This window comes from Suricata suricatta, chromosome 3 (genome assembly GCF_006229205.1).
Source record: "Suricata suricatta isolate VVHF042 chromosome 3, meerkat_22Aug2017_6uvM2_HiC, whole genome shotgun sequence".
NCBI lineage: Eukaryota > Metazoa > Chordata > Mammalia > Carnivora > Herpestidae > Suricata > Suricata suricatta.
Window position 1 is genome coordinate 105149825 of NC_043702.1, and position 27852 is coordinate 105177676.

The 27852-nt window shown below is 59.8% G+C and overlaps 1 protein-coding gene across 16 annotated transcripts in view; it reads right to left on the reverse strand.

Annotated features, from left to right (window-relative positions):
* Positions 1 to 214: 214 nt before the first annotated feature.
* The window catches only part of BIN1 (bridging integrator 1), a 53542-nt gene continuing 25904 nt past the window's right edge, over positions 215 to 27852 (reverse strand). For 2 of the 16 annotated variants that reach the window (XM_029934743.1, XM_029934744.1), the window contains exons 2-19: positions 26965 to 27045; positions 20938 to 20992; positions 20623 to 20717; positions 20178 to 20273; positions 19052 to 19159; positions 18162 to 18254; positions 14448 to 14533; positions 14181 to 14256; positions 12851 to 12933; positions 9824 to 9965; positions 8413 to 8541; positions 5749 to 5856; positions 5214 to 5237; positions 4161 to 4268; positions 3214 to 3303; positions 2850 to 2960; positions 2469 to 2570; positions 215 to 845 (exon numbers count right to left, since the gene is read on the reverse strand). In XM_029934743.1, the coding sequence (XP_029790603.1) occupies positions 738 to 845; positions 2469 to 2570; positions 2850 to 2960; positions 3214 to 3303; positions 4161 to 4268; positions 5214 to 5237; positions 5749 to 5856; positions 8413 to 8541; positions 9824 to 9965; positions 12851 to 12933; positions 14181 to 14256; positions 14448 to 14533; positions 18162 to 18254; positions 19052 to 19159; positions 20178 to 20273; positions 20623 to 20717; positions 20938 to 20992; positions 26965 to 27045 (1695 nt within the window). In that variant the 3' untranslated portion in view covers positions 215 to 737. The remainder of the gene's footprint in view (positions 846 to 2468; positions 2571 to 2849; positions 2961 to 3213; positions 3304 to 4160; positions 4269 to 5213; positions 5238 to 5748; positions 5857 to 8412; positions 8542 to 9823; positions 9966 to 12850; positions 12934 to 14180; positions 14257 to 14447; positions 14534 to 18161; positions 18255 to 19051; positions 19160 to 20177; positions 20274 to 20622; positions 20718 to 20937; positions 20993 to 26964; positions 27046 to 27852) is intronic. The other 14 variants (XM_029934757.1, XM_029934758.1, XM_029934747.1 and 11 more) reach the window with 13 other exon arrangements.

Sequence of the window (27852 nt, forward strand, 5' to 3'; positions counted from 1 at the left end):
ACCCAGAGGAGCTCGAAGTGTGGGGCAAGCCATAGCTGGTGGGGCCACAGCAAAAATAGAGCCTCTGGGCCAGCACCACCTGCCCTGGCTGGAGGGGGAGGTGGTACTGTCCCAGTAGAAAAGCCACAGATAATCACAGCTCCATTGCCCTGCAGATAGAAATGGAGGGAGAACAAATAAACGAACACACATTCTCTGAGTGTTTTTTGTTCAGTTTGTTTCATTTTGTTTGGAACACTAAGATTTATTTTCAAACAGCACACAGACGGTCTGCGGGGCGGGGCCAGGCCAGGCTGGTGTCTGGGCCCCCAGGTCTCTGCAGAGACCCGACCCCACCCACAGCAGCTGCCAGGAGAAAAAGGACCCTTGCCCGGACCGCTGAACACTGAACGAAGCGGCAGGCATGGTGGCCGGAGGCCCCCAAGGCCCCGCCCCGCGGCCAGGCACACATGCGGGCGCAGCGAGGGGCCAGGAACTCAACTAGGGGACACAGCAGCTTCGGGAACACTGGTGATTCCGCTGGACTTGCCAAAACCAGGCTCTTTGGAAAACCACCTAATCTTTGGGAGAACACCTCTTGGCTTAGGTCTCTCCTCTCAATTTCCCTTTGCTTTTCAAAGGTTTAAAAACAAAACCAGAGGAAGGAAAAAAAAGAAAGAAAAAGAAAAGAAAGAAACACACATTTTTTGGGAAAAGGTGTCCTTCACACGCCCAGAGAGCTGCACCAGCTGCTGGCCTCACTGAACCCGCTCGGTGAAGTTCTCGGGGAAGACACCCCGGCATTTCTCCAGCTCCTTGTGCTGGTTCCAGTCACTCTCCTTCACACCCATGAGCCAGCCTTCATCCTGAGAGTGGAGCAGGGCACCCGGTCACACAGGTGTGGGGACGGAGGGCACTCAAGCCTACCGGGTATGGGGCTCACTTAGGATCTGCTAGGAGGATATCCCCTCCTCTGCCTGATCATTTCCTTAAGCCTGTCACACTCACCTGAAGAATGCCTCCTCCAGGCAGCCTTCCTTGCTGTCCCAGACCCAAACCAGCCCAAGCTAGGAGCCATCTGCCCTTCAGCATGTGGATTTCAGTGTCATTTGGGTGAGTCCTCCTCTCTCTAGAAAGGCAGCCTGACTTCTGCACTGGTCTGAATGTGTCTGAACTCCCTCAACCCCACACAAAGGAGCTTCCCACAGTCTGGTGCTCACAGAGCACATCAGCTGTGCTTCCAGACTTCGACAAACAATACCAGAAATTTCTGGTGAGCAGTGACCAGTTTAAACGCTCCAAGTGACCCAAGGCCACCTCATCAAGCCCTCAGACTCACAACTGGCTTTTGCTGTCATACTGACCCCTCACAGGGACCACCTACCCAAGCTCAGGCAGTGTCTCTCACCCCAGACTCTGGTCCCCAGAACCAAAGGGGCCATACACCCCTGGTGGTGGCAGATGCCACTGACCTTGCTCTGCCTGGGACCTCCCTAGGTCTTCATGACATCATTACCTGCCTGTCACAAAGCCTCCATATGTCCTCTCTGACCCACATCCACCCACCCACGTGACCCCCACTGTGGGTCAGGGGCCAGGACTCTGCTTCTTAAAATCCCACCTAGCCCAGAGCTGGCCCACAGAGGACATGAGTGGAGACCCAAGGGGAATTGAGGGGAATTGGCAGATTTAGCACGTGGCCCAGGAAGCATGGGGCCACCTCCCAGCTGGAACCAAGCAGCCTGGGGGAAATAGGGAAATCTGGAGAGCAGTCCTGCTCTGCTCCAGCTCCAGGCTCCGTGGGAGATGAACCAACCAGGAGAAGCCACAGTAGGGGAAGGGTCTGGGAGGTATCTGGCCTGGAGAAGAGCTGAGGACACAGCTGAGGGTGTTCAGGGGGGCCTGCTGGAACCTGCACACTGTCCCTGTGGGCAGAGGGCAAGGCCACCCTGGAGGAGGTGACCCAATGTGAGGCTGCAGAGCAGACACCTTGTCAGCTCACTGCCGGGCAGGAGGGCTCACAGAGGAGTGGCCAGGGGTCCTGTTCTAGGAGGAAAGAGGCCATGGAGGACAGGGGCAGGGGAGGGAGAAGGGGAGAAAGAAAGGCACAGGCAAAAAAAAAAAACTGAAAGGCAGAGCCAAGGAAAGGAGGAAGCAGGAAAAAGGAAAGGGGACTGCCTGAGGAAACAGAGAGAGGAGGCAGAGACAGGGAGAGAGACCAGGGGACATGTGATGGCACAGGATAGGGGCCAAAAGGAAGGGAGAGAGAGTGAGGAGAGGTAAAGGGAGAAGAAAATGAGTCGAGAGAAGGGCACGGAGACAGAGAAAAGGAAATAGCAAGAGGAGGGGAGAGGAGCCAGGCACGTGCCTGCAGGTCTCTGCTGCCCCCTGCTGGCCAGAGAGGAGAGCAGCCAGGCACCGTGCCTGCGGGTCTGTGGCCGGCGGGTCTCTGTTGCCCCCATCCGGCCTCAGCCAGCCAGGGCCCTCACCTGCTCCTCAGGATTCTGGAAAGGGATCACCAGGACCACGTCACCAGCCTTGAGCTGCAGCTCATCCGTGTCGGTGGCCACGTAGTCGTGCTGGGCCTGTACCTGCAGAGGTTGGGGCAGAGCTCAACACCCCTTCCCGCAGAGGTCTTTGGTCCCCCCTGCAGAGTGACCAGCCCTTGTGGTGGCTTCCACGTGCTGTGGCAGCAAGGGGACCACCTCGCCCACTGAGTAGCAGGGGAAGTGGGGGCAGAGAAACTTGGGGCAAACCCACATAGCCTCCCAGCTCGATGTCCTCATCTGTACAAAGGGGTGACCCAACGCCAAGGGCACCGTCAGCGCAGATGGCAGCAGAGGCTGTGGGGTCGGCTGGCTGGGCCTTACCTTGAACATGAACCCCGGGGGCAGATCCAAGCGTCCCGCCCCACTGCTGCCCTCCACGGTGCCATTCACAGTTGCGGAGAAGGTCTCTACCACCACGGCAGGGAGAGAGCTCTGTGGGGAGGAAGCGCAGTCAGCATGGCCAGGGAATGGGTCCCTGGAGGGCAGGGGCCACAAGGCCAAGGGAAGGGAGGGCCTCTGTGACTGATGCCAGACTGGTCTGCCTCCGGGTTCCACGGTGGGAACTGCGACCTGGACCAGCACAGAGCAAGGAGCACAGGGAAGGCATGGGGCCAGGGAGCTGAGAGCAGGAGGGCGGGTGGACGGCAGGGAAGAAAAGGCAGGGTCTTGGTCCCTGTCGTCTTACGGAGGCTGCTTCACTGGCTGCTGTCTCCCCGGGCTCCTGGGCTCCAGCCGCAGGTTGGGTCCCACCCGCCACCTCGGAGGCCTCTGCTGGCTGCAACACAAATGTCAGCATGGGGTCACACACGGACGGACGCTGTGACCAGGGCAAGGAGAGGGCCGTGGAGAACTGAGCAGTACAGGGAGCTCCTGGAGGAGGGGCAGGTCCCTGCCACTGGACGCTGCTGGGGAAGCTGCTGGCAGCACAGGAGGCCCCTGGGCGCCGCCCCGACCTGCTCTCCCAGGCCCTGCCCTCGAAGCCCAGGGTCTGGCCAAGCCTCAGCTTCTTCCCATCTGCCTGACTGGCTGCCTGAGCCAGCAGATCCCCATGCTTGGGTACAGCAACAAGTGCCTGTCCATGGCCAAACAAGTTGGGGCGGGCAGCAGCAGGCCTGGCTCAGCCCTGGACACCTGCTCCCCAAGAAGGGGGCAGCACGGTGCTGGGCACTGTGCTGGGGGCCTGGCCACCGCAGAGCGGACACTGCCTGACCTCAGTCAGGCTGACCCAGCAAGGGGCACTCACACTCAGCCACTTCCGAGCTCTGGGAGCAATCACTCAAGCTGCCTAGCCCCCCACTTCCTCATCTGTAAAAGGAGGAAATGTCTAGGTTAGGGTGAAAGTTAAATGAGGAAATTCTGGAAAGTACCAGGCACAAACCAAGAGAGGCTCTGAACGCTCCTCCCTCCCACTGTGGGAGGCCAGGTGGGGCTGGAGAGGGGGGAGAGCCCATCCGGCCTAAATCTCAGCGGGCAGGCATGATAAACCCCATCCTGGGGCCTGCCGATTCACAGCCCTGACCTCACCCTCAGGTCCACAGTGGCCTTGTCCATCCTGCGTCTCCTCCGGGCTCTTCCTCACTGCAACACCCCCAGGGACTGGGGACAACTGGGAGCTGGCAGGTGGGCACTTACTTGGGCCGGCCCCGGCTCGGCCGTCTGGCTGGGCCAGGCCACAGCAAAGGTACCCTCGGCAGCACTGGGCTCCCTGGAAGGCAGGCTGCCAGCTGGACTCTCTGTGGGCTAGTGATGGGCCAGCAGGGAACACAGGGCGGGAGGGGTGGGAGGCCAGGGAGGGGAGGGTGTTGGGCAAGGGCACAAGACAAAATAAGAGTCATGAGCAACCCAGTGTTGGCAGAGGGGAGATTGGGTGACTGTGGCGGGCAGCCTGGCCCATCAAGGGACACACGTGGACCTTCTGAAGGAAAAACCACTCCCACCTCCTTGCTCTACTCCTGCCACGGGGATGGGCAGGTACAAATGAGCCACAGCACCCTCCAAAGTCCCCTCATCAAAATGGCTGCCCATGCCAGGCTCTCCTCTAGCCTCATCCAGCCTAAGCCTGTTCGGAGCCTTCCAGATCCTGGGAGAATGTGCTCCCAGCACTCCCACACCAGCGACTCCCACACTTGCAGAGCTGAATCATGCTGCGGGAGCCCCACGCCCTCCCCAGGCCCCATGCCGCACCACCAGGCCTACCCACATAAGGGCTCCTAGCTTTCACCCTGCTTCTCCCGTCCCTTGAGTCACCCTCCCTCTCCCCTCCATCCCAACGGCTCCCTGATGCCGCTGCCCTGTGGGACCCCCAAGGACACAAGCCTCCTCAAGGACAAAGACCTTCCACCCCAAAGCCCCCTTGCGCAGAGGCCTTGGCCCAGCGTGAGGACACCACATCCATCCTAGGGAACGACTCGCAGACCCCACCACTGAGCCAAACCTTAGAGGACCTTCTCTGGCCAAACTGAGCAGCCCCTTCCCCGCGGGGCCTGGCCGAGGGGCAGTTTTTAGGCAGAGGGGCAGCAGTAGGTCCCCTGGAGACAGACGAGACGGCCAGCTCCCCGCGCACGTGAGCGCCGGCCCCGGCCGCGTGTGCGCACACCTGTGAACAGGTCAGGTGCAGGACCAGGCAGGGTGGGCCGGGGAGGAGCAGCGCCCCCTGGGGGCGCGCACGGGGCAAACACAGCTTACCTCCCAGAGGTCCCATGGAATGGACTAGGCGCAGCAGCAGAGGAGAAGGATAGAGTTAGTACAGAGGTTAGTGACAGGGGCAGACAAGCAGTCCCCAAGGACCCTCCACCCCAAGGCCCTAGAGCCCAGCAGCCACAGGGCGGCACATAGCCAGGCCCCAGGATGTCCGGAGGGCCATGTCCTGGACACCCGCCAGAGGGCCAGGACCCCAGCCTGGGAGTGCCCAGACACGGAGCTGTGGTAGGAGATGGGCAGGATGCTGACAGAGGCTGTCAGGTAACAAGTGAGTGAGTGTTCAGCTGCCCCTCCTCCTGAGGGTCCTCTCCCTGTCATGTGTCTGCTCTTGTCCTCCCCTTGCTCAGGGCCAAAGGAGGGGACAATAGCTGGGGGCCGGGCACCGGGGAAGGGCAATGGGCGGGAGGAAAGCCTGTTCATCCAAGACCCCAAGGCCTGGCTTAGATGGGCACCCATGGCCAGACGTGAGCCCACGGCCCGTGCCCCGGAGTCCCGCAGGCGGTGGCAGGCCTGGACCAACCTGACCAGAGGGTGTGGGCGCCTTCACAGGGCTCGCCACCGGCGGGAGGGGGTCGAAGTCCAGGTCCAGCAGACTGGCCTGCTCCGAGAAAGGCCCGGGGGCCTCAAACTTGGCAGCGTGGCAGAAGAGGAAGGCTGTTAGTGAGCGGCTACGAGCCCTCCCCAGGGCGCACCCGGCAGGTGCGCGCGCACGCTCACGGACACGGGTGCTGCACGCACACGGGAGTGCGCCTGCCACCCCCGGGGAACGAGCGCCGAGCACGCATTGCCGCCCCCCTCAGACAGCAGTAGCCCCACCTCGGCCATCTGTCTGTCCTGCGGGCCACGGGGACCTCCCCGTGCAGGCTCCTCTCTGCTCCCTGCACCCACAAGCTCTCCCAGCCTCAACCGTCTCTCCCCACAAGCAGCACAGTCCCCTGCCTTTCTTTTAACCCAGAGGACCCCTAGGACAGGCCTCCCAGCACTGCCCCACACAGACAGGTCACCTGTGGCGACACCCCACTTCCCAGCAGCTCCAAAAGGTGAGGACAGGACTGAGCTGACACACACACCCACCCTAGGGACCCCCATCCAGTGGGCCTGAGTGTAGCCCAGGGCTGTGCTGGTAACAGGAGGCTGCGTTCACACCGCTGGCCACCAGCTCCCCATTAGCCGGGCCAGGCGATTGTGGGAGAACTGCCCTTGAAGGAGGGTGGGTTGGGTCAGCTCCAGCCCCCAGAGGACACGGGGTTTCCCTCGGAGAGCCAGGTAACACTTTGCTCCACAGCAGAGGGCCTTGGCTTGGCCTTCCTCCTCCTGCCTCACTTCCCGCGGTAGGAGGGCTGGGGCCCCAACAGCACAGGTCAGCCCAGTTCCGCACATCCCCCTGCTCTAGCTGTCACCCACCGCACCCACTTAAGGCCTTCCATCCACAGAAGGACACCAGACCTGGGTCCTGGGGAGATGGGCTCCCCAGACAGGGCTTCTGGATTTCCCAGACAACTGAGCTGCAGCCTGTCAGCAGAGACCCACCCATGACTCTCCATTCTGAGAACACTCGGTGCTGGTGCCCTGAAGCTCAGGGACAAGGCACAGACCTCAAAGAGCCTGGCCTCCTGGAGGGCCGGCTGCCCATCATGCAGGACCAGAGCGCCCCTTTGGTGCAGCGCACAGGATACTCCCCTCAGCCCTGCCGAGCAGCCCTGTTAGCAGGGCCTTATGGACTGCCCACCCCAGCCTCCATCAACAGCACCCACGGTGCATTCCTCCCACCCTCAGGGCAGAGACCTGGCTCCCCAAGGAGGGCAGGGGGGTGGTGAGAGAGGCACGAGTTGAGTGTGAGGCTGACACACCTCGCACAAGCAGTTCCAATGACCCCCTCCCAGGGCATAGGTGAAAACCCGACAAAGTCATGTAGACAAGTGGCCGGCACCAGTCCCTACTCAGTGTTTCCTCGCACTGCGTCCCCCTGTGTCCCTCATGTGCACCCCAAGGGTGGAGTCATTCTTGGGCTACTAAGCGCTCCAGCAGTGAGCTGCCCCAGAGGTCACGCGGCCCGGTATCCTCACCTCTCAGAGTGCCCCTGGACCAGGCCAGGCCACCTTCTAGAGAGGTGCTCCAGTGCCTCCCAGGTCCTGAGCCAGGGGACCGCCCACCTCCCCCCTAGCCACCCAATGCTGGAAGCTCCTAGCTCTAACTCAGAGTCCTCCTGTTGGGGCTTGAAGGCCACTCTGGGCAGAGCCCACTGTCCTCGGCTTGCAGCTGCCTCTCCCTCCACACTCACGCCTTCTGCCCTGCCCCTCCCCTCCAGGTCTCTGAGTTTATGCAAAGGGGCAGGCAGGAGGCAGAGCCCAGAGGCCCCAGGCAGAGCAGCTCTCTATGGCAGCCCCCTGGCACAGGCCAGCCTGTTCCACTGGCGTGGCCCCTAGTAGGCAGGGCCCTGGCTTCTAGGCCTGGACACCAGGTTTGGAGGGATGAGCATGCCGGGGCCTCTGTGAGCCCATGTGACCTTGTGCAGCCCATGCCCAGGCCACTGCTGTGACCTTCCTGCCCAGCTCTCCTTCTGCCCACCTGTGGATGAGCAACCTGCCTTCTCTGGATGCTTCCAAGCAGCAGCCCTGCTCTGTGGTCCAAGCATTGTCCCACTTCCAAGGCCGGTCAGCATGTCTGCGAGCTAAGGTCTAGGCCTTCACCAGACATTCCAGGGCCTTCCCGACTGTGTCCCCCCCGCTGTGCTCTGCACACACACTGACCTCTCATTTCCTAGAAGCTTCTGAGCCTGTGTCCTAACTTCCTGGCCTACACACAATGCTGGCTCTCACTAACGCAATGTGTCTGCTGTGTTGCAGACACCTGGCAAATGTCACCTGCTCCAGGAAGCTTTCCTGAACTGGCCCAAATCCTCCCTAATGATGTCTCTTCGGCCATCACCCCAGTGGAGGTGGGCCGGCTCCCCGAGGACTGCCCACCTGTGCCCCTGCATCCAGCCACAGCACATGCTCAGAGATGGATGGATGAGGGAGGGTGGAGGGAGGGATGCATGAATGAGCAGGGGGGAGGCTCTGGGCCAACCTCTGGGCCAGCATCTGGCTCTTGAGGCGAAGGCACAGGGCGTGGGATGATGGAAGAAGGCCATGCACATCCCGAGAGAGCAAGAGAGGGCTGGGCCGCGACGGCCGCGGCTGACCTGGGAGGGGGTGGTCACGCTGATCTCAGGGACAAACGCATCATCAAACAGGCTGAGGATCTGCTCCTGCTTGACCTCCTTGGACGGGGTGTGTTTGGGAGGTGGAGGGACTGGCGGCCCTTTCCGGAGCTGTGGTCGGCAGCAGGTGAGGGGCCGCACAGCGAGGCACAGCAGAGCATGGGGGTCGGCGGGGGGTGGGGGGACAGACAGAGACAAAGCCACGGTTAGTTACACCCCAGGCCACGGCCCCACCCAGACAACTGAGGAAGACGAGAAGAATGACAGCTGCCCAAGATGCAGAACCACAGAGCCACCTCTAGAGAGAGACAGGGGCAGGAGGTGCTAACAGGCTGTTCAGAGAAGAGAGGATGACAGGGGAGGGGACAGGAAGGGAAGGAAGTGAAAGGAGAGACACAGGGAGGGAACAAATACGAAGAGGAGAAAGAAGGGACAGCAGGCCACCTGCCCAGGTATGTGGGGCGGGGCGCTGCAGGATGTCTGGGCCAGCACCCACCTGGGTAAGACACTGAGGACAGAAGCTGTAGCTGAGAAACAACCTCCTTCTCCAGCTGGGCTCTCTGCCTTCCCAGGACCCTCTCTGTACCCCCGCGGGAGGCGCTCTGGCTGGCCTGTCACCTGCGGAGGCCAGCGAGGGGCCACAGGGCCCAGCAGAGGGCCGGGCAGGATGGCCACGCACCTGCCTACGTGGGGGGCTCTGGCACGTCAGCAGCCATGCCCACCCCCAGGCTGGGTTTCCTCTTTTGTCCAGCCTCACGGGTGGCTGTGACGATTTAATGAATGGAAATGAGGGAAGTGCTGGCACAGCATCGGCCCAGAGCAAGCACTTTTCAAGTGTGGGCCCTTGTCACACTCTTCACCTTGTTATCCTAATCAGCTGTGGGACAGCCGTGGCCCACCAGCAAGGGGCCTGCTGCCAAGAGCTGAAGGCCAGGGAAGCCTATCAGTTCAGACGGGGCCACAGGCCAGCTCCCGGGCACAAGGCAGAGAACTGGAGAAACCTGGTGGGGGTGGGGGCCAGGCTACTGGGGGCCTGTGCCCCTTGGACCTCACACTCCCCTCACCAAGCCCTTTGCCCCGCTGACCCTATAGAGGTCCTGCACGGCCCCCTGCCAAGAGAGAAGGTGAGGAGGAGAGAAAGCAACCACCTCTGCAGATCTGGATGCTCTGGGGCTGAGGGAAGGAAGATGGAGGAAGTCAGCAGCCCCAAGAATCAGAGAGAGGGGGAAGGAGAGGGTGGTGCAGGAGCGGAGGGAGGCACACACTCACAGGTGTCCCCGAGAGAAGGCAGGGCCGCTGAGGGCAGCCCAGGCCGATGTAGAGCACAGAGGACTGGGAAGGAGGGAGTCATGAAGCAGGGGGAAGGGGGAGGCGGGAGGGACAGGTCGCCTACCTGAGACGGGGACTTGGGGAGGCCGGCCCCAGCGGCTGCAGGCGGCTCAGGCTCGTGGTTGACTCTGATCTCTGGGGCTGTGGCGGGGGAGCCATCTGGAGGAGGTGAAGGGCTCTTGTCCCCTTTTGCAGGTGCGTTGTCACTATGGGGGAGAGACCAGGGAGGAAGCTCAATGGAGGGAGGTCACTGCATACAAGAGGGAACGTGCAAAGGCACTGGTGTGCCTGTGAGGGGATGTGTGCCTGTGAAAATGTGCATGTGTGCCTGTGTGAGTGTGTGTCTGTTAACATGTGAATCGGAGCATGCGTGTGCGTGTGTGTGTGTGTGTGTGTGTGTTCACACAGATGCACTGTGAAATGTGATGTCCGCATGGCCGTGAGTGTGTGTCCCCTTGCTTGCAGGTGAGAAGTCACGTACACATGGATCAGAATGCGTGGAAATGCAGGGGTGCGGGCACAGGGCCTGCCTTGGAGAGGGTGAGGGCCCAGGAGGAACTCCAAGCTGGAGGTGTTCAGTCCCCAGGAAGCCACCCCACAGGCCACCGCCAGGCTCCACCAGGGAGCCAAGCTCCACAGCACGAGAAAGCCAAACAGCCTAGAGGCAAATGAGTCTCATCTCACACCTCCCCCACAGCCCCTGCACCCAGGCTGGGACTCCCGAGGGCCTGGCCCGCCTCCCTGCCAGCCCACCCAGCCACACCGGACATCGACCACTGCCCCCTGCCCCACTCACGGGGCCCATGCTGCTTCCCACACCGCGGTCACCAACCAACACCTTTGTGTCCGCCAGCCCTTTGAGGGGAAACAAGGGAAGCCAAGCAGAGGCCAGAGACAGAGGGGCGTCTGGGGACGAGAGGATGAGGTTCAGTATAGAGAACGTGGGCAAACAGTGTGCATAACCACCACGTGGGGACACGGGGGCAGGAAATAAAGACGCGTATTTGTTCCCACGTAAGGACACTGGAGAACAGTGCCAATAAAGGCCAGACCTTGGCCGCAGATGGCTATTTAAAGTTACATTAAGTTACGTAAAGTTATGTTAAGTTACATAAAGTTACATTAAGTTGCATTAAGTTACATAAAGTTACATTAAGTGAAACTGAAAGTTGAGCTGCCCAGTCACACTGGCTCGCCACCTGGGGCAAGTGTTGGTCAGGGAGGGCAGTTCTAGAAGGATCCAAAGAAGCTAGTGACCACATTGCCTGGGGGGACAGGCAGGAGGGGGCATTAAACGATGGGACAAGCGTGTGACGGACATTGTGGTCTCTTCTCACATCTACTGAATTTGTGTTTCATGGGAATGTATTGGCCTTAGTGGCCTCCTTAAAACCCACACATAAACAGAGTACACACACACACACACACACACACACACACACACACGCACAAGTTTAACACCCACCACTGTGCTACAAGAGCCCTTCCCCTTCCCTCCCCCCAGGGTTCCCTTTGGCTCCCTTCTTCCTGTGAACCCCTTGGTCTGGGCCACAGCGGAGGGGGTCACGCTCCCCCAGGGCAGCGCCTGAGCCCTCCGCCCTCACGACACACACACACCACGTCACACCCTGCCCACAGCACCACACACGGGGACTCAGGTTAGGGGTTAGTGCCGCCCTCAGAGCAGGGCGCTGGGCGCATGCACGGGGTCACCTCGGACCCCCCCACAACGCAGCACTCAAGGCCGGTACCTGTTCTTCTTTCTGAGCAGCCGGGAGAGCAGTTTAGTTTTCTTTCTGTGGGAACGGACGGGACGCAGAGGCCTTCATTTTGGGGCAGTGCCCAGTCAAAGGCTGGCCTACTCCCTTTCCTCATCAGCAACCCCTTTGCACAGAGGGGTGCAACAGGGCACAGCCTCCTCTAATGCTCAAAGGCCATGAAGAGGGCCTGAGCCTGCCTTCAAGCCCCCATCGCCCAGTCCCAGGACCCTCACTGACCTAGGCGTGCTGCCTGGCGGGCGCCCTGGGATGGGGCTGACAACATGAGAGGGTGCAGCCCCGAAACAGGACCGAGGAGCTGGGGGGACTGCTGGCCACCCTCCCTGCCTGTGGTTCAGCACACAGGGGCTCTGGGGGCCCACAGTGCCAGGAAGGAGGGGGTGCAGCTAGCTGGTGTGGGGCCTCTGAGAGGAGGCAATCAGGCCACAGAATGGGCCACCTTCCCGTCTGCTCAAACCCGCCTTCTCCCACGGGAAGCCTGGGTCCAGCCATGCACCACCCTCCTCGTCCGGGGCAGGTCCACCATTACCTGTAGGCCCAGAGCAGGGAGAAACCCTGCCTCCCTGCAGAGACCTGCCCTTAATTCCCCACCCCCACCATGCCCGCTGCTCACCACCCCCCCTTCCCGGAGCCTCAGGGCCCCTGTAGGTTCCTCTCAGATTCACACATACTCCATTTTATTTCCAGGGACAAGACGGCCGGCAGCACTCGCTGAATACCTCCTTAGTCCTAGGTGATTCCCCAGTCACCCTGAGATGCAGACACGTTCCCCGTTTTACAGAGAGGATGCTGAGGTCCACCCAGCCCTGCACACCTCCGGCAGAAGCCAAAAAGGAAGGGAAATCCCAGACTGGCTATTGTTTCCCTTGACCCGCAGCCAGAGGGCCAGGCACCCCCCTCCTCCCTCACGGCTGCCCCTCAGGAAGCAGGAATCTCCCCACAGTTGGAGCGGCCTTGAGAGGCCAGGCCAGGCTGAGGACAGGGACAAGGATGCCACAAGTCCCATCCAGGGACTCAGGCTTTCCCAGGAGCAGGAAAAGGAGGAGGTGCACTACCCGCTGCTAGAGGAGGAAGCCCCCCTTCCAGGCGGCCCTCTCCAAGGCTGCTAGGGCCCCACAGGAGGGTGAGCCAGGCCCAGGAGTGTGACTTCCCTGAAGGGACACATCAGAGGAATGTGGGGTGCCCTAGCCTGTTCGCCTGAGCACAGAGGCCAAACCCACATAGCCCAGCCCTGGACTTCAGGAAAGAGCAAGGCCCTGGCCCCACACCTCCCCGCACCCCTCACCGCCGGAGGGCAGCACTGGGGTCCGCACCTGGGCTGGGCCTTGACTGTGAAGGTGTTGCTCCCGTGCTGCTTCTCCAGGCTGACCAGCACATCGTTGAGGTTCTGGTTGAGCTGCAGGAGGGATGGCAAGTCGGTGGGGAGAGCCTCTGGGGCCACCAAACACCCCCTCTCCCCTGCTCCTCCCCATACCTAGCCTGAAGTGCAGCCCTGCCCCTTACCAAGAACAAGCGCTTCTTACCCCACGGGTGGGTGCTGGGAAAGGCACACCAAGCCCAGAAAAACGAAGGGGAAAAACGGAGGGAGTGGCTACATAGCTAATCGTGACTGCTTCTGAGGACCGTCTTCTCTCTTCTTTCTACTTGCAGGAATTTCCCAAAATGCCTCATGCAGCTTGTACTGTTTTTAAATATTTTTTTAATTATTTTTGCAAACTAACTGTTGATTCTAATTGTTAAGGTCATTTTGCCAAGTGGTTTTCAGGCCACACTACAACTGTCAGAGATTTCACTAAAAAAGATTTCACAGACAGGATAAGAAGTTTATCCCGTGTACACAGTGATTCTCATTCCTGAAAAACATTTCCCTCTTTCACTCTGGCCACTAGGAAGCTCAGAGTGAATTTTCCTCCAACTTCACAGAAATGTTTTCTTCCCCCAAACTCCTCTTCCTGTTTGTTTTTTAAACTTTTCACAAGTTGTCTCAAACATTTAAAGGGAGAAAGGAAAAGAACAGGAAGACCTAAAGGGCAGGAAATCATAGTCAGGGGCAGTGACTCCAGAAGGACCCCAAGCTGCTTTTTCTCCTCCTGCCCTGGGCCTGGACTTCAGCACCATCACTTGGTTCCTCTGGGTCCAACACACAGAGTTGGTGACCCCTCGAGTGCATGGAGCGAGGGGCTACCAACACGGGATCTCTCCAACTCCACTTCGCCGTTTAACTGCCAGTTAAAATGAAAATAATACAACTTAGGGATTTTAGCTAATCAGACTCCTTCATACCCTGGATTCTGGCAGATAAAGCAGACACACTTCAATGTTTTAAGAAACATGAGGAAAAAAAACTGGGGAAGTTCTAGTAATTTATTGACAATTTGCCTATGAAGAACGGGGAAAGGGCCACCATTCTCGGTCACAGAGCTCCTGGAGGACACGCTGACACCTCCTGAGGGGCAGGGCTGGGCCTGCAGGCCCTGCTCACAGTCTCCCCAGCCAGAAGGAGGGAGCTTGGCTGGCCGGTCCATGGTCCATGCCTCCAACCTGGGGCCCCTGGCATGGTCCATGCCTCCGACCGGGGCCCCTGGCATGGTCCATGCCTCCGACCCGGGCCCCTGGCATGGCGGAAAGGGGCCGCGGACCCACCTTGCTCATCTCCTTGTGGAAGTTCTCCTCCAGGCCCGCAATGCTCTGGAACGTGTTGACGTAAAAGCCTACGCGGCTGCAGGAGCGAGGGGAAGGGCAGAGAGAACACACAGGTCCGTGCGAGTACCCAGGACACATACATGGTGAGACCTCCACCTTCACCAGAGACACGAACTGGGGGAAGGCACGGGGCACAGCAGACAGATGCACTAGACATGTGCATCCTCAGGGAGGCCAAGGCTCTGGGCCACCGCCTCCAGGACTCACCTGTTCCACAGGGACGGCAGCTCTTCCTGCAGATCCACGTTCATCTCCTCAAACACCTTCTGGGCTTTAATGAGCTCCTCCTCTGCCTGAGGGGCAGGACTGGTCACTACCCCTACTGGGCCTCTGTCCCAGCGCCCCCAAGTCCCGCTCCCCTAACCCCCCACTCCTGAGTCATGCCCCCCCTAAGCCCCCACCCCTGAGTCTTACTCCCCCTAGCCCCCCACCCTGGAGTCCTGCTCCCCAACCCCCCACCTCCAAGATCTGCTCCCCCTAACCTCTGGGCAAAATGGGGGTGAACTGGATGAAAACACTCAGTGGGACCTCCCCATGCAGCCCCTTGGGCCCCTACAGCTAGATCTCTAGCATTTGCTCCAGGAAGGGGAAGCTGAGCAGCCATGGTAAAAGGGGGACACCTCCCTATCAGGCCAAGGTGGCCCAGGAGGGAGAGGAGGCATGAGCAGGGCACAACAAGAAGGCTCCAGACAAGGGGCCCGGAGGCTGGGGCACAGAGGCAGACCCCAGACCCAGCCCAGCAGCAACCCTGCCCACTTACATGTGAACCCCTTACAGGCTAAGTGTCAGCCTGCTGCCCAGCTCCCTCAGCCTTACCCTTGCTGTCCCTGTCTGCATGTCTCTTTCTCAAGGTAGGCTCCTACTCAGCCTAGGCCACCAGCCTGCATTTCATTTCACCTCCCTGGAGCATGTCCTACCCTCACCAGCCTCTCCTCTGTGACCTGTCCCCACCAGACAGAGCCCAGAGGCGGTTCCTCAGGCACATCCAGAAAAGACAGGGGGGAGAGGGCTGGGTCAGAGGAGGAAGGAGCTAGGCTGCAGGGCAGGGCGCCAGTGCTCACCCCCAGAGCCCACAGCCCCCAGTCCCGCAGGGCCGGCCCAGCGCCCTCCAGGCCCGCTCACACCCACCAGGAGGTGGCGCTAAGGCCCCAGACCGGAGCTGAAGGCGGAGACCGGAGCGCGGCGCTGAGTCACAGACCCCAGGCCGCTAAGGGGCTCTGCGAGCTCATCTGGAGGGCGCTGCTGGAAACAGTGACTCAGGGGGGTGACTTGGATTCAGGGTCTGAGTCACAGCCCAGGAACGCGGCAGGCCCCTCCCCGGAGAACGCTTCCAGACCAGCAGCCTTTCGTTCTCAGGCCTCTGGCAGACGCAGCCCCCAGACCAGGGCCACAAACTGCCACCAAGCGGTCCCGCCCAACTTCAGGCCGGCGTCCCTGCGGCGCCCTGCCAGCACCGCCTCCGGGACTGGGACGGGTTGGGGCAGGGCTGGAGGGGAGAGCAGCCCCCTTGCCCCGATGACTGACAATCTCTCAGGCTGCCTAACTGCTTACAGTCTAAGTTAAAAACTGAAGGTGGAAGAGGTCGGAAAGGAAGGAAGGAAAAGAAATGTCTGTTTGGACACGCACATCTGGGCAGCTCAAGGAGAGGATCGGATCGGCAGGCCCGCCCTGCTCACTCAGCTGAGCACCCAGGGCCTGACTGGAGGCCACTCACAGGAGAGCCCTGCTGCTGCCCCCCAGCCCTCCTGCCCGATGGCCCGGGCTGGCTCAAGGCCCACGATCCCCCGGGACCTGCTCTGGCCCAGCCCCAGGCCCCCAAAGACCACCTCTGTGTGGGGATTTGGCCTCTACCCCATTACACTGGCCCTGACGCCCCAGATGAACAGCAGTGACAGTGGCGGTGAGGGTGGCCCGTGGCTCGGCTTGTGGCTGTAGGCCAGACTCTGCTCACAAGCCCAGCAATGCTGTTGACGCACAGGGCGGCCCCGTGTTAGCGTTCCTGGAAGTCAGGGCCTGTGTCTGCTATTCCCTTTGGGTCACATTCTTCCTATTCTGGCTCTTTCTGGAGCGCTGGAGGTGGCAGGGGAGTCGAGGAAAAGCTTGCCGTTATTGGAGAGACCTTGCAGCCTGGGTTGCTGGGCTACCCACCGGTCGAGTGCAGCAGACCAAAGCAGGCCTGCTCACCTCTGGCAAGGCACCAGGGTTTGCAGGCAGGTTTGGGGGACTGTGGCCAGTGCGGAGAGCAGCTCAGAACTGGCCCAGGGGATATGTGGCACTGGTCAGCTTGAGAGAGCACAGCCTGCCCAGGTCGCGCTGCCTCCCCAAAGTCAAGCCAGCCAGCAGTGCAGCCTTGGGGCCCCAGCGCCCCAGCTCATGGCAGGCCAGCTGCCCATGGGAACTCAGAAGACAGCCCAGCCTCCAGCTAGGCGTGGGGCAGGGTGGTGGCTGAGAGAGGATGTGCTTAAATAAAAGCTGGGTCCAAATGGGAAAGCCAATTGGGCTGAAAGGCCAAACATCTGCAGTCCAACATCCAAAGATGAGATCATGTGGCTTTGCCTCCTTAGCGGCTACCCTGAGGTAGGGGGATGGGACCCTCCCAGCAAGACTCCCTCCCACACCCAACCCGGGAACCCACAGGCACCACCTAATGCTCCACAGTCTCCCAGAGGCAACAAAACCTTCACCTGGTGTCCTGCCAACCCCATCTCAGGGGAAACTATGCAGACACCCTGGGTCTGGGTAAGTGGTCCCAACCCCCTCTGACCGGAAGTCCGGAACTCTATAGGCATGGCTGGGGCCCCAGACTCTAGCTCCTCCTTCACCTCCTGAGGGCCATCTCCCCCAGACCTTGGAGATCCAGGGTCACACTACCCTCAGGGTAGGGCTGTCGACCACTCAGTGCCTCCAAAGTCAGCCCATAACTGTGGCCTAAAAGAAATCAGGCAGCAGGTCAGGTAAGAAATTGGGCCGTGAGCCCATGCTGCGCCCAGAGCCCTCCACATCACAAGCATTCAACACATGTGGGTTGAAGATGATGAAATCAGGAGGTGGCCCAGAAAAAAATGGGGCAGCTGTCCAAAGAGAAACCCAACCTGCTGGGTCAGGGCTCCATTGCTTGCCCCCACCTCAGGACCATGAAGGGGTGCTGGAGCTCTGCCAGTTTCCCTGGAGAGAAAACCACGAGGCCACCTCTCCCTGGCCACACTGTGCTCACCCGAAACCCAGTCTGTCCCAAGGGCAGAGGGCTTCGAAGAGTGAAGTGTTACCAGGGTATTAACATCAGTCAGGAGTTCTATACAAAAAGCTTCCTCTAAGAAGCCCTCCAGAGCCACTGTGGTACATAGTTTGCCCTTCATGAAACCCCCAAAGAGCCAACTCTCCAGCCCCAGGGCTCAGACCCCAGCCACAGCTGAAGAGCCTTCCTAGGGTTTCCCCTCAAGGGGCACCATGAGGGCCCACAGGTCCCAAGGGTCCCTGCAAGCTGGAGATTTCACCTCTCTGGGCAGGGTTGTCTCTTCAGTAAATTCTAGATAACCTCACAACTTTTACTAGGCTTGAAGGAAAACACATGTCAGGACAGGAGCCCTCAGAGAGGACAAATGGCATTCCTGCATTCCCAGAGGCTAGGATTTCATAGATGCTCAGGACTACCAGAGACCTGGGCATGAAGCAACAGACTGGGGTCCACCCCGGGTCACCCAGAGCCCCAAGCCTCCCTGAGTCGCCCACATTTGACCTCAGGTCTCCTCTGAAGCAAGAGCTCGCCCAACAGAGGCATTTGGAAACAGCCCTGCCCTCCAACCCAGGAAAGAGACTGTGCCCTCCCCCCACCCCGGGCAGTGCAAGACTGGCGCCCAGCGCCAAGGACAGGACAACAGACCAGAAGGCGCCAGCACGTGCAAGGTTAGAAGCCAGTGTCACCTGATTTCGGAGCAGGTTAGTTTGAGCTACGAGGTGAGCCTGCAGTTTGCCTTGGCACCACTGGGGGGCGGCTTTCTCAAGCAGCGAGACAGGCTGGGGGAGGGGAGGTCAAGGCGAAGGAGAGTGGAGAAACAGGAGGGACATGGGGAGAGAGAAACAGAGACACAGATATTAAACACCAAGTCCAAACGTCCCAAACACAGTGACGGACAAGCTGGCTGCTCCCTCAGGGGACCAGCTCCCCAGCAGGTAAAGGCCCCTTGAGGTAAAGAGAATTAAGGGGAGCCCCAGGCAAGGGGCAGAGAAGGGGGTGAACTCCAACTGCAAAGCAAAATGTGAGAATTGTTAGCAGGAGAAGAGGGAAGAGAATCGTTAGCAGGGGGGGCGGGGTAGGGGGCCCACCCTCAGCCTCTCAGCTTTGGACAGTGCGGTCAGCCCAAGCCCTGGGCTCCCAGGCTTGCTCCAGCTGATATACGGTCACATCAGACCCCATGACAGAATTCCACGCAGAGAGGCCAGCCCGGGGAAGGGCCACTCCAGTGAAACCGGAGCCCGCCCTGTTCTCATCCTGGAAGGTGGCCTCAGAGCAGGGCAAAGGGACCAAGGGACAGAGCAAGCACCAGAGGGCAGGTAGGAAGGGGGCCCTCACCCAGGTGCCCACAGGGCCTTCCACTCACCTGTTGTGGGCCCAGCACCAGCCCCCACCCGCTCTGCTACCTGGGGCCAGTCACCCTCTATCAACTCATCTGCAAGTGGGGTGGATGGCTCTTGCCCTGGGGAGCAGAGACAACCAACAGTGCAAAGGCGTACAAGGACGGCAGCTCACAGGGAGGCCCCTGCAGGGGACCTGGGCACAGGCCTGAGCACTCTCCCCGCAGCACTGCCCTTACCTTGGCGATTTTGGCTTCATCCTTCTTTTTCGCAGTTTGGAGGGACTCGTAATGGTGCCGGGCACTGTCATAGTCCACCAGCTTCCTCCCTCGCTTGGCAATGCGCGACTGGAGGACAGACGGGGTGGGGGAGCGGTGCTGAACAGGGCCTCACCCGTGCTGAGATGCTGCCCAGGCTGGGCCCAAAGAAACTGGGGGAAAACGGAGGGCCCAGGGCAGTCGACCCCGGGCTCAAGAAGGACATCTTGTACACGCTTGAAACACTTCCTCCAACGTTTCTGGTGGCAAAGAGTGCACCCCTTCAAGGCAGTCTGTGCCCCCTGGGGTCCTTTCTCACGTGGAGGCTAAACCATGCACTTCAATACCCATCCGATTTTGTCTGTGCCCGCCAGCCGGTACCATGCAGGACGAGCCTCTTCCCTGGCCTGGCCCTCAGCCCCTTGAAGCCACCTCCCAGACCCCAGGGTTCTCTCTCCCAGGCCACCACCAGAAGCCTCCCTTCCATACTCTTCATTAGGCACCTTCGGGAACCTGAGGCATCTGCACTGGGTGGCCACGGGGACCCACATGGAGCCTGACCCTCAGAGGACCGGGTATAACACAGCTGTCAGTCAACACCTCTGCCTTTGTGTCTGAAACACCTGGGGTCTGCCAGCATCGTAGAGACCCTGGCACACTGACCATTCCCCGTACCTGGGGTCTGGCTCTCTGGACACACACAATAACATTCCCTTCGAGGCACACTCAGCCTAATGCAGGGACCCTATAGGCACACAGGCCCAGGCCTTACACCCCCTCACTATACCTTATACAACCTTATAGTCACTCCACAGGGACATGGCCACACACACATAGGAGCACCACAGGGTCTCCTCCTATAGCCTGGAGACCCAAAGATCCAGGGCCCCCAAGCTCTCAGCTCAGAAAGGCCCAGGTCTGGGGGCTGGACGGCTGGCCTCAGAGGAAGCAGCCCTGGAGGGATGAATTCCTGGGTGAGGGAGATGCCTGCCTTCAGGGCACAGTCACCTCAGTGCCTGAGCCTTCCCCCCCATCCCTCTGTCCCCCTCCAGACCTTGCCCAGGCTACCAGGCCAGAGCAGGACAGATCTACACAGAGGACCTCTCACCTTGATGTCAGGGAACTGGCCCAGGTACGTGTCCATGGTCAGCAGCGCCTGGTCCACCAGCTTCTGGTGGTAATCCAGCCAGAGGAGGTCGTTGTTCTGAAGGACGCGAGAGTTCCTGAGTACACCGCCAGGGGAGCTGGGTCGCACCCCGGCCCTCTCCTCCCGAGACCTGGGGTCAGCTTTATCCCCATCACCTTGCAGCTCAGAGGCTTCTCAGAAGCTCGGTGTCCTTGGGTATCAAATGAAGGTACTACTCCTGCCCTATAAGCTCTCAGGGGGCAGCCATAAGGAGCAGGCGACTTGCCCAAGGGTACCCAGCATGTGTTTGCTTAAAAGCCAGAAGGGCTTGTGCCAGAGGGCAAGCAGGGTGGAAGGGGCTGGAAGCTGGGAGCTAAGATGAGAAGGGCCCTCTGGGAAGGACTGAGGCCGCCTGCCTCCCACTCACCTCAGCTATCTTGTTCGCTTCATCCCTGCCAGGCCAGTCGGGCTCGTACACCTCCTGCAGACATTCATTCAGTTTCTTGGAGGCCTCGTGCATGGCTGTGGGGCGGAAAGGCCATGCTGCAGCCAGGCCACGGGTCACCCTTGCCCTGATCTCCAAGGCCCATGAGGTACGGGGGGTCCTGACTGCCAGCCCTCACTCCTCCACCACAAACCCTGCTCTGCACCTGTCAGCACCACATGGCAAAGGTCCTTCAGGGTCCTACGAAGCCCATTTACCTGGGCCAGGTGGGCCCCAGGAGCCCCTCCTGCCCCTTACCTTTGACTGAGGCCAGGTATGTCCGGAGATCCTTCTGCAGACGAGTGCCTTCGGTCTGCAAAGAGAATGAGGAGGACAGCATGAGGGCCTGGGGCACACCCTGTACCTGCCCCTGGCCTTCCTGCACCCCCACGTGGACAGACCCAGGCTGCTCCTGACCACTTGGAGCACAGTGTCTATTGCCTCTCTGGCCACAGATGTCTCCCAGGCGTCCAGCGCTCCTCAGCACCATCCCTGCCCCAGGAGCCCTGCACCCCCAAGGATAGCGTCCTGAGTTTGCCCGCACCTGCCTCTTCCAGGCACTCTCTGCAGCCCTGTAAGGAAGGCAGGGAAATAGAGACCCCTCCACCCTAAGACTCAGGGGGTGCAGGCTGAATCACACACGGCACAGCACACATGCCTACCAGGTATGGGACCAGGTGACCAGAGAGCACAGAACACAGGAGTGGGACACCCAGCACCTTTTCCTGAAAGTTTACACCAGCAGGCTCCCAGTGTGCTGTGCCAGGGACACAGCGTGGCGCTGGAAGGGCGTGGGCAGGTAGGCTGTGGAAAGCGAAAGGGAACGGCTTGGCCAGGCTTTGGAGAAGGGTGGGTCTCTCAGGACACTGGCCCAGCCAAGAGGGAGGGTGTAGGATGTAGGAGGAAAAGCCTGGCCAGGGGGCTGGGCCAGGCGGTAAAGACCCTGAGCTGGGGAGGCAGCCCCACAGGCTCCCTGAGGCAGCAGAAACAGCACAAGGGATGGCCCCCCGGGCAGAGCCCACAGTCCCTCTGGATTATCAATACCACACAAGGCAGAGGCAGGACAGCTGAGTCCCAGGGGAGAGAGAAGGCCAAAAGGCTGAGGCACAGGTGAGGTACGAGGCCACCAACAGTGAGATGTGCAGGTTTCCAGAGGCGGTGTGTAAAGTGGGAGTGCACACACATGGGGTTTGGGGTTATGAAGCCCCAAGTCCGGCCCTTACTAGACGTGTAGCCTCAAGCAAGTTACCAAACCCCTGTAACCTCAGTCTCCTCATCTGTCAGGTGAAGGTGAATGACCCCCACCTGGCAGACCACAAGCTAATGTGTGCTCAGGGGACAGTGTAAGTGGCCAGGCCAGGCACCTGGCCTTCAAGGCTCAGCTCTATGCTGAGGATAGTGACACGGGGAGGACGGGGGCAGGGCATGAGGAGGGCAGGGCCTCTGGACTGGGGAAGAGAATTGACCTGGCACCTCCTGGCCCTCCCTGCACACACGTCAGCACCACCCTGGGTCCCCTTGCCCTTATACCCTGGCAGAGGGTGAGAGAGACGTGGACCCGGCGACCACCACAGCCCTGCTCCTGGCCTGTCTGGGGCTTCTGCAGATGAAAAGTGGTCCCTACCCCAGCTGAGGGCAAGCAGGGACACAGAGGACCCCCTAGGCTCGCCCCAGGCACCCTCAAACCTCTCCTGCCCCCCCTCAACAGGCCCTCCCTCCTTCTAGCCAGGGCCCGCTCTTCCTCCCCCAGTGTCCTCAGAGCATCGCACACCAGCCGCTTCCCTTCCTGTACCGTCTTCATGGTATCACATGTCCCCAGCTAACAAACAAGGAAGCTGAATGGCTCGGTGGCTCGCCCAGTGTTCACAGCCCGGGGGGTTGGGGGGAGACTGGTGAGGGCCCCCACGGCTTGCACACGCAGGCTCCACACAACACTGCCTATGTATTACAGCGAATGCTTCCAGAAGACAGAAGACACGTCGTGCATGGAGGGTTTCAGGGCAGTGCATAAGATGTACAGTTGGGGGGGAAACCCTCCCCAGAATTCCTTTAACCCCCCCGAGAAGCCTATAGAGCCGTGGCCACACCTAACTCTGAGGAACATCAAAGTTCGAGGCTTGTTGATTAGAGATTAAAGGAAGAAACAAGAGGCCAGTCCACAGCCCTGGATCTAGAGCTCTCTGGAGTTCCATCTCAGATCAGATGTGGACCTTGTGGGACTGGAAATGACGAAGGGCTGTCCCCACTCTTGATGCTTTGGTGGCTGAGGTGATGACTCAAGTGTGCTCACGCTGTGATGCTATTGCAGAATCTTCCAGGCTCAGCTCCTCTTCCTGCCAAGCTCGGTCATCTCACTCCACTCCCCACTGTCCTACACGGCACCCCGAGGAAGAGGTCTCCGTGGGGTGGGCTGCGGTGCCTGCCCGGGGCCTCAGGCCGTACCAGGGCTCCTTGTGTCTCCCAAACAAGGCCTCGCTGTGAGCAGGCACACCGAGCACAGATGTGCAAGGGGCCGCCCAGCGCTCTGCCTCGCACGTGCCATCTGCAGCTGGGCCCCAAAGCCACACCCCCCAGCCAGCTCCCCCACCCCCACCCAGGGGTCAGCCGCAGCCCTCCCCCACACAACCCTCCCCCATGCAGCCCTCCCCCCAGTCAGCCCCCCAGGGTCAGCCGCAGCCCTCCCCCACACAGCTGCCTGCAGAAGGCCAGTGCCTAGGCAGGCCAACACAGAACCTGGGTTTGCTCCCAAACTGACACCCTGGCCCCCTCATAGGGCATCAAGAAATGACTCTCTGGAGGTTCCCAAGGCTCTAACACCCCTCACAGAGCAGCCAGGGGAAGAAGCACAAAGCTCTGGAACACAGTCCCAACCTGCCCTCCTGGGTCTGGACTCAGAGTCTGGAAGGACCCACAGCCCTATAACAAAACTCAGGGTAGCTCCACATGGTGGCTTGGCCAGCCCCCTACATTTCTGCTCCACCTCCTTGCAAAGGGTGTTGCCTGCCTTCCCTGACACCAGCCCCAACCAGTGGTCTGAAGATCTCAGCCCCCATCTTCCCAGTGCTCCTGCATGGACCCCCTCTGGCCCCTCTGACTCTTGCTTCTCTGCTGTCAGTTCCAAAGGCTCCTCACCCAATCGCCAGGGACGCCTCTTTGAGCCGAGCAGGCCCTAAGATCAAGAAGGAATCAGACCTGCACCAGCTCAGCGACAGAGAAGCAAACAGCACAAAGGAGCCCTGGGTGCAAGCTACAGGTGACTCCGAAGGAAGCGCCTGGCCCACCGGGCAGACCCGGGATGGTTTCCAGGAAGGCCCGAGTTGGACCTGAGCTGCAGGGTGGCAGCAGGGGAGGTGAGTGGGCCCTTGGGGTTTCCCAGTGCAGGGACAGAGGGCAGAAGTGCCAAGACTGGCACTTAGTGGGGCCAGGAGGGGCTCTGAAACCTGCCCCTGTGACAGCCGGGTGACCTACACCCTCACCAAGGGCACTCATGGGGGGTAGAAGATTTGCTTCCTTGAGAACCATATTTCTGCCATCCTAGTCCCCGACTGGTGCTGGGCCCACCGTGCTTGGTGTTCACAGATACACAGCAGAAGAACTCAGCTTCCAGACTCTCCACACCCCACCTCCACCCCGCCTTTCTCAGGGTCACTCAGGCCCAGGGCCGCAGCTACCCCCAGGCCCCAATCTAATCCAGAACTGCATGGCTGCCTTCAACCCCAAGGGAGGGACACCCCAAGCTTCATATGAAACTTCACATCCACCCCTCTGACTTGCCGGCCACCCTACCCAATTTGAGGACAAAGCCCCAGCTCAAGTGACCCCTCCGTGTCCACCACCTGTATGGGCTATCTTTAGCCCTGGCCCCTGTACCCAAGGATCGCTGAGTGACTCCCTGTCCAGAGCTGGGGCCCAGAGGGGATGACTCTGAGGGACGAAGGTGGAGAGCAACGCTGTGGTCACAGCACTGGGGCCAGACCACAGGGAACCTCAGCTCCCAGACCCGTGCTTTTTTTACCTTCTACCAAACAGCCCAGCCTGCTCTGAGAAGCCCCATCACCTCTGCCCAGCTCAGGTCACCCCCGCCCAGCTCAGGTCACCCCTTGCCCAGCTCAGGAGCTGCCCTGATCTCTCTCCCCAGCCCAACCAGGTGTCCTCAGGACTGGGGCTCCGCTCCAGCAGGGGTGCGTGAGAGTGGACAGATCAAGACACCATACACTGTGTGTCCTTGGAAGGGTCACTTAACCCCTCTGAGCTTCAAGTACCCATCTATAAAATGAAGAATATCAGTATCCACCTCAAGAATGCAAAGTTAGTGTCCGAAACGCAAGCAGTACCTAGTGTATCATAGGTACTGTAGCCACAGTGATTCCCTAGAAGACTTTTGGAGCATCCCACAGCCTGAGGAAGCCAGCTGAGTAGGGGATAAACCCCAGGAGCTTGCAGAAGACAGAATTACAAGCAAAGATATCAGGTTTCTTATCCAAGCCTACATTTTGCAGGTGAAATAACAGAGGCCCAAGGAGAAGGGGCTCAAACAGGGCCACAGAGGCAGTGGATGGCTCTGTCATGGCACCTGCTGGGGCCTTGAAACACCTCCCGTTAGTGGCCTGGGGGACAGTCAGCCATGAGGGCTACCATCCCTGCCCTAAGGAACCTTTCAACAGAGCTCCTCTGGCAGGTAAGGATAAACTTGGCCCTGGGGACTCCCCCAGCTGGTCTCGGCATCCCCCTCTCCCAGCATGTCCTCAGGCCCTGTCCCAGCATGCCCCCTGGCCCTTTCCCAGCATACCCACTAGCCCTTTCCCAGCATGCCCCTCAACCCCTGGTTCTTTCCCAGCATGCCTCCCAGCCCTCTCTTAGCATGCCCCAGGTCCTCTCGCAGCATGCCCCCTACTCTCTCGCAGCCAGCATACCCCCTAGTTCTTTCCCAGCACGCCCCAGCTCTCTCCCAGCATGCCCCCAACCCAGCCCTCTCCCAGCAGGCCCCTGGCCGTCTCCCAGCATTCTCCCTAGGACTCTCCCGGCATGGCCCCAACTCTGACCCAGCAGGCCTCCAGCCCCTCTCCCCACATGTGCCCCAGCCCTCTCCCAGCTGCTTTCTGATCTTCTCCCAGCTGCTCCTTGACCCTCCCACTATGTTCCCTGGCCCTCCCCTATCACCCCAGCTATGTCCCAGCATGCTCCCCAGCCCCCACCCCTGGCCAGTGAACTGTCAAGGTCCTCCAAAGAAGACCCCCTCCCCCATGTGTACCCCAGCTGCAGAAGCATAGGTGGGCCCCTTCAGAGCTTTCAACGGCCTCAGACATGAACAAGGAGGAGGAAGAGGACTGGTTGGGCCTATTTGGCCCCTTTCCTCAAAGAGCTTAGACTCTGACCTCATCCCCACTCTCACTCCTTGTGGCCTCTCTTGGCCTCCATCCCCATTTGTCACTCACAGAGCATGGCTGCAGAAGGTATGGGGCATGGCCCAGCTCTCCCTCCCTTCCTACTGCCTCGCCCTTCCCAGGGACAGGAGAATCACCAAGGTCATCTCATTCCCGCTTCTGTGTTCTCAGACAGAGCCACAGAAGTAGCTTATTCTAGAGTTAGCAGATTTATGTGAGGAAAAAGTTTCAGGGACATCCCAGTTGAGGCATTCAGGGTCCTTCAGTCAAGAAGATACCAGAAATCCTCCCTTGTATCGAACCACTGCCCCCAGGCTTTCAGTGTGATTAAGCCCCTGCTTAAGGGACTTGACAATAGTACCACTGCAGTCCTTGGGACCAAACAAGCATGGATCCAAATCCACTCCCAAAACAAGATGGCCTTGGACAAATTACCCAGCTTCTCTAGACCTTGACTGCTTCATCTATAAAAAGGGAACAACAATACTGGATGCCTTGCAGGGATGTTGGGAGGCACACACATGGGCCATGTTCAGCAGCTGTTCAAATCAGATCCTGTCTGCTCCGTTCCCACAGCACACTCTGCAAAGGCCACTCTCCTCCCAAGAAGCATCTTTAGCTCCTACTTGCCTTGAGTCTCAAGGTTTTCTAGAATCAGGCCAAAACCCATTCCCTGCTCCCACCCTAACGCCACACCCACCGCCAGGGCTCCTCCTGTCCCATGGCCCAGGCCCAGAGCCACTGCTCCCTCCTCCAGGAAGTCTTTTGTAACCTGACAGCCTGCACTGGCCCCTGCTCCCCTCCCTCTTACTCCATGAATTCAGCTCTTGGCGTTTTCTACCTGGCAGCCACAATTCCATTTTGCACAAGCTCCCTAAGGCCAAAGGCCACCCACACTCACCAGCTGTTTGTTGAAATTCTGGACACACTGTTCAAACTGCTCATCCTTCGTCTCATCCGCCTTCCCTAGTTTCTGGAGGACCTGCCAAGGCCAAGAAGGAAGGAAGCATTACCATAAGAAAGTGAGTGACTAACGCAGGGTGCCCAATCGCCAATACCACAGATGCTCCCCACCCCGCCAGGGTCCTGGAGGCCCGCAGTCAGTAACACCCAGCCCAGGGCACTAGGACCTTCAGAAGGTCTCATGGCTGCTGTGATCCCCAAAGGCAACCCTGAGTCCATCCAGCCTTGAGACCTTCCCACCCTCCATCCAGGGCTCGCCCATTGGCCAAGAGGAGGAACGTAGGTCAGGTTTGCTTTAGGGGCTGAAACCAGGAGGAGGGGAGCTCCTAAGGCAGCTGTGGGGGCAGGCATCCCTCCTTGCTGATCTCACACCACACCCCTGGGGGCTCCACCCCAACCCTGGCAGCTAAAACGTGAGCTGAGCACAAGAGGGCCAGATAAGAGCAGCCCCACTTCCCCCCATTACTCCACGTCCTGGGCTGAGAGTTCATGCATCCCAGAGGGAGGAGCAGAACACCCCGAGCGGGAGGTAGCCCCCTCCATGACAGGAGGGCAGCAAAGGGTGGCTGGGGGTCAGGCTCTTGGTGTCCCAATCTGACTAGATTTCCAGAAGTGACCTGCGCCAGCCACTCTGCTCCTTTCTCTACAGCCCATCAGGCCATGCCGGTCCCACTCACACTAACACACATGCATTCACACACACATTAACACACATGCATTCACACACACTCACACTAACACACATGCATGCATTCTCAGACACACACATGCATTCACACACACTCACACTAACATGCATTCACACATACACTAACACATGCATTCA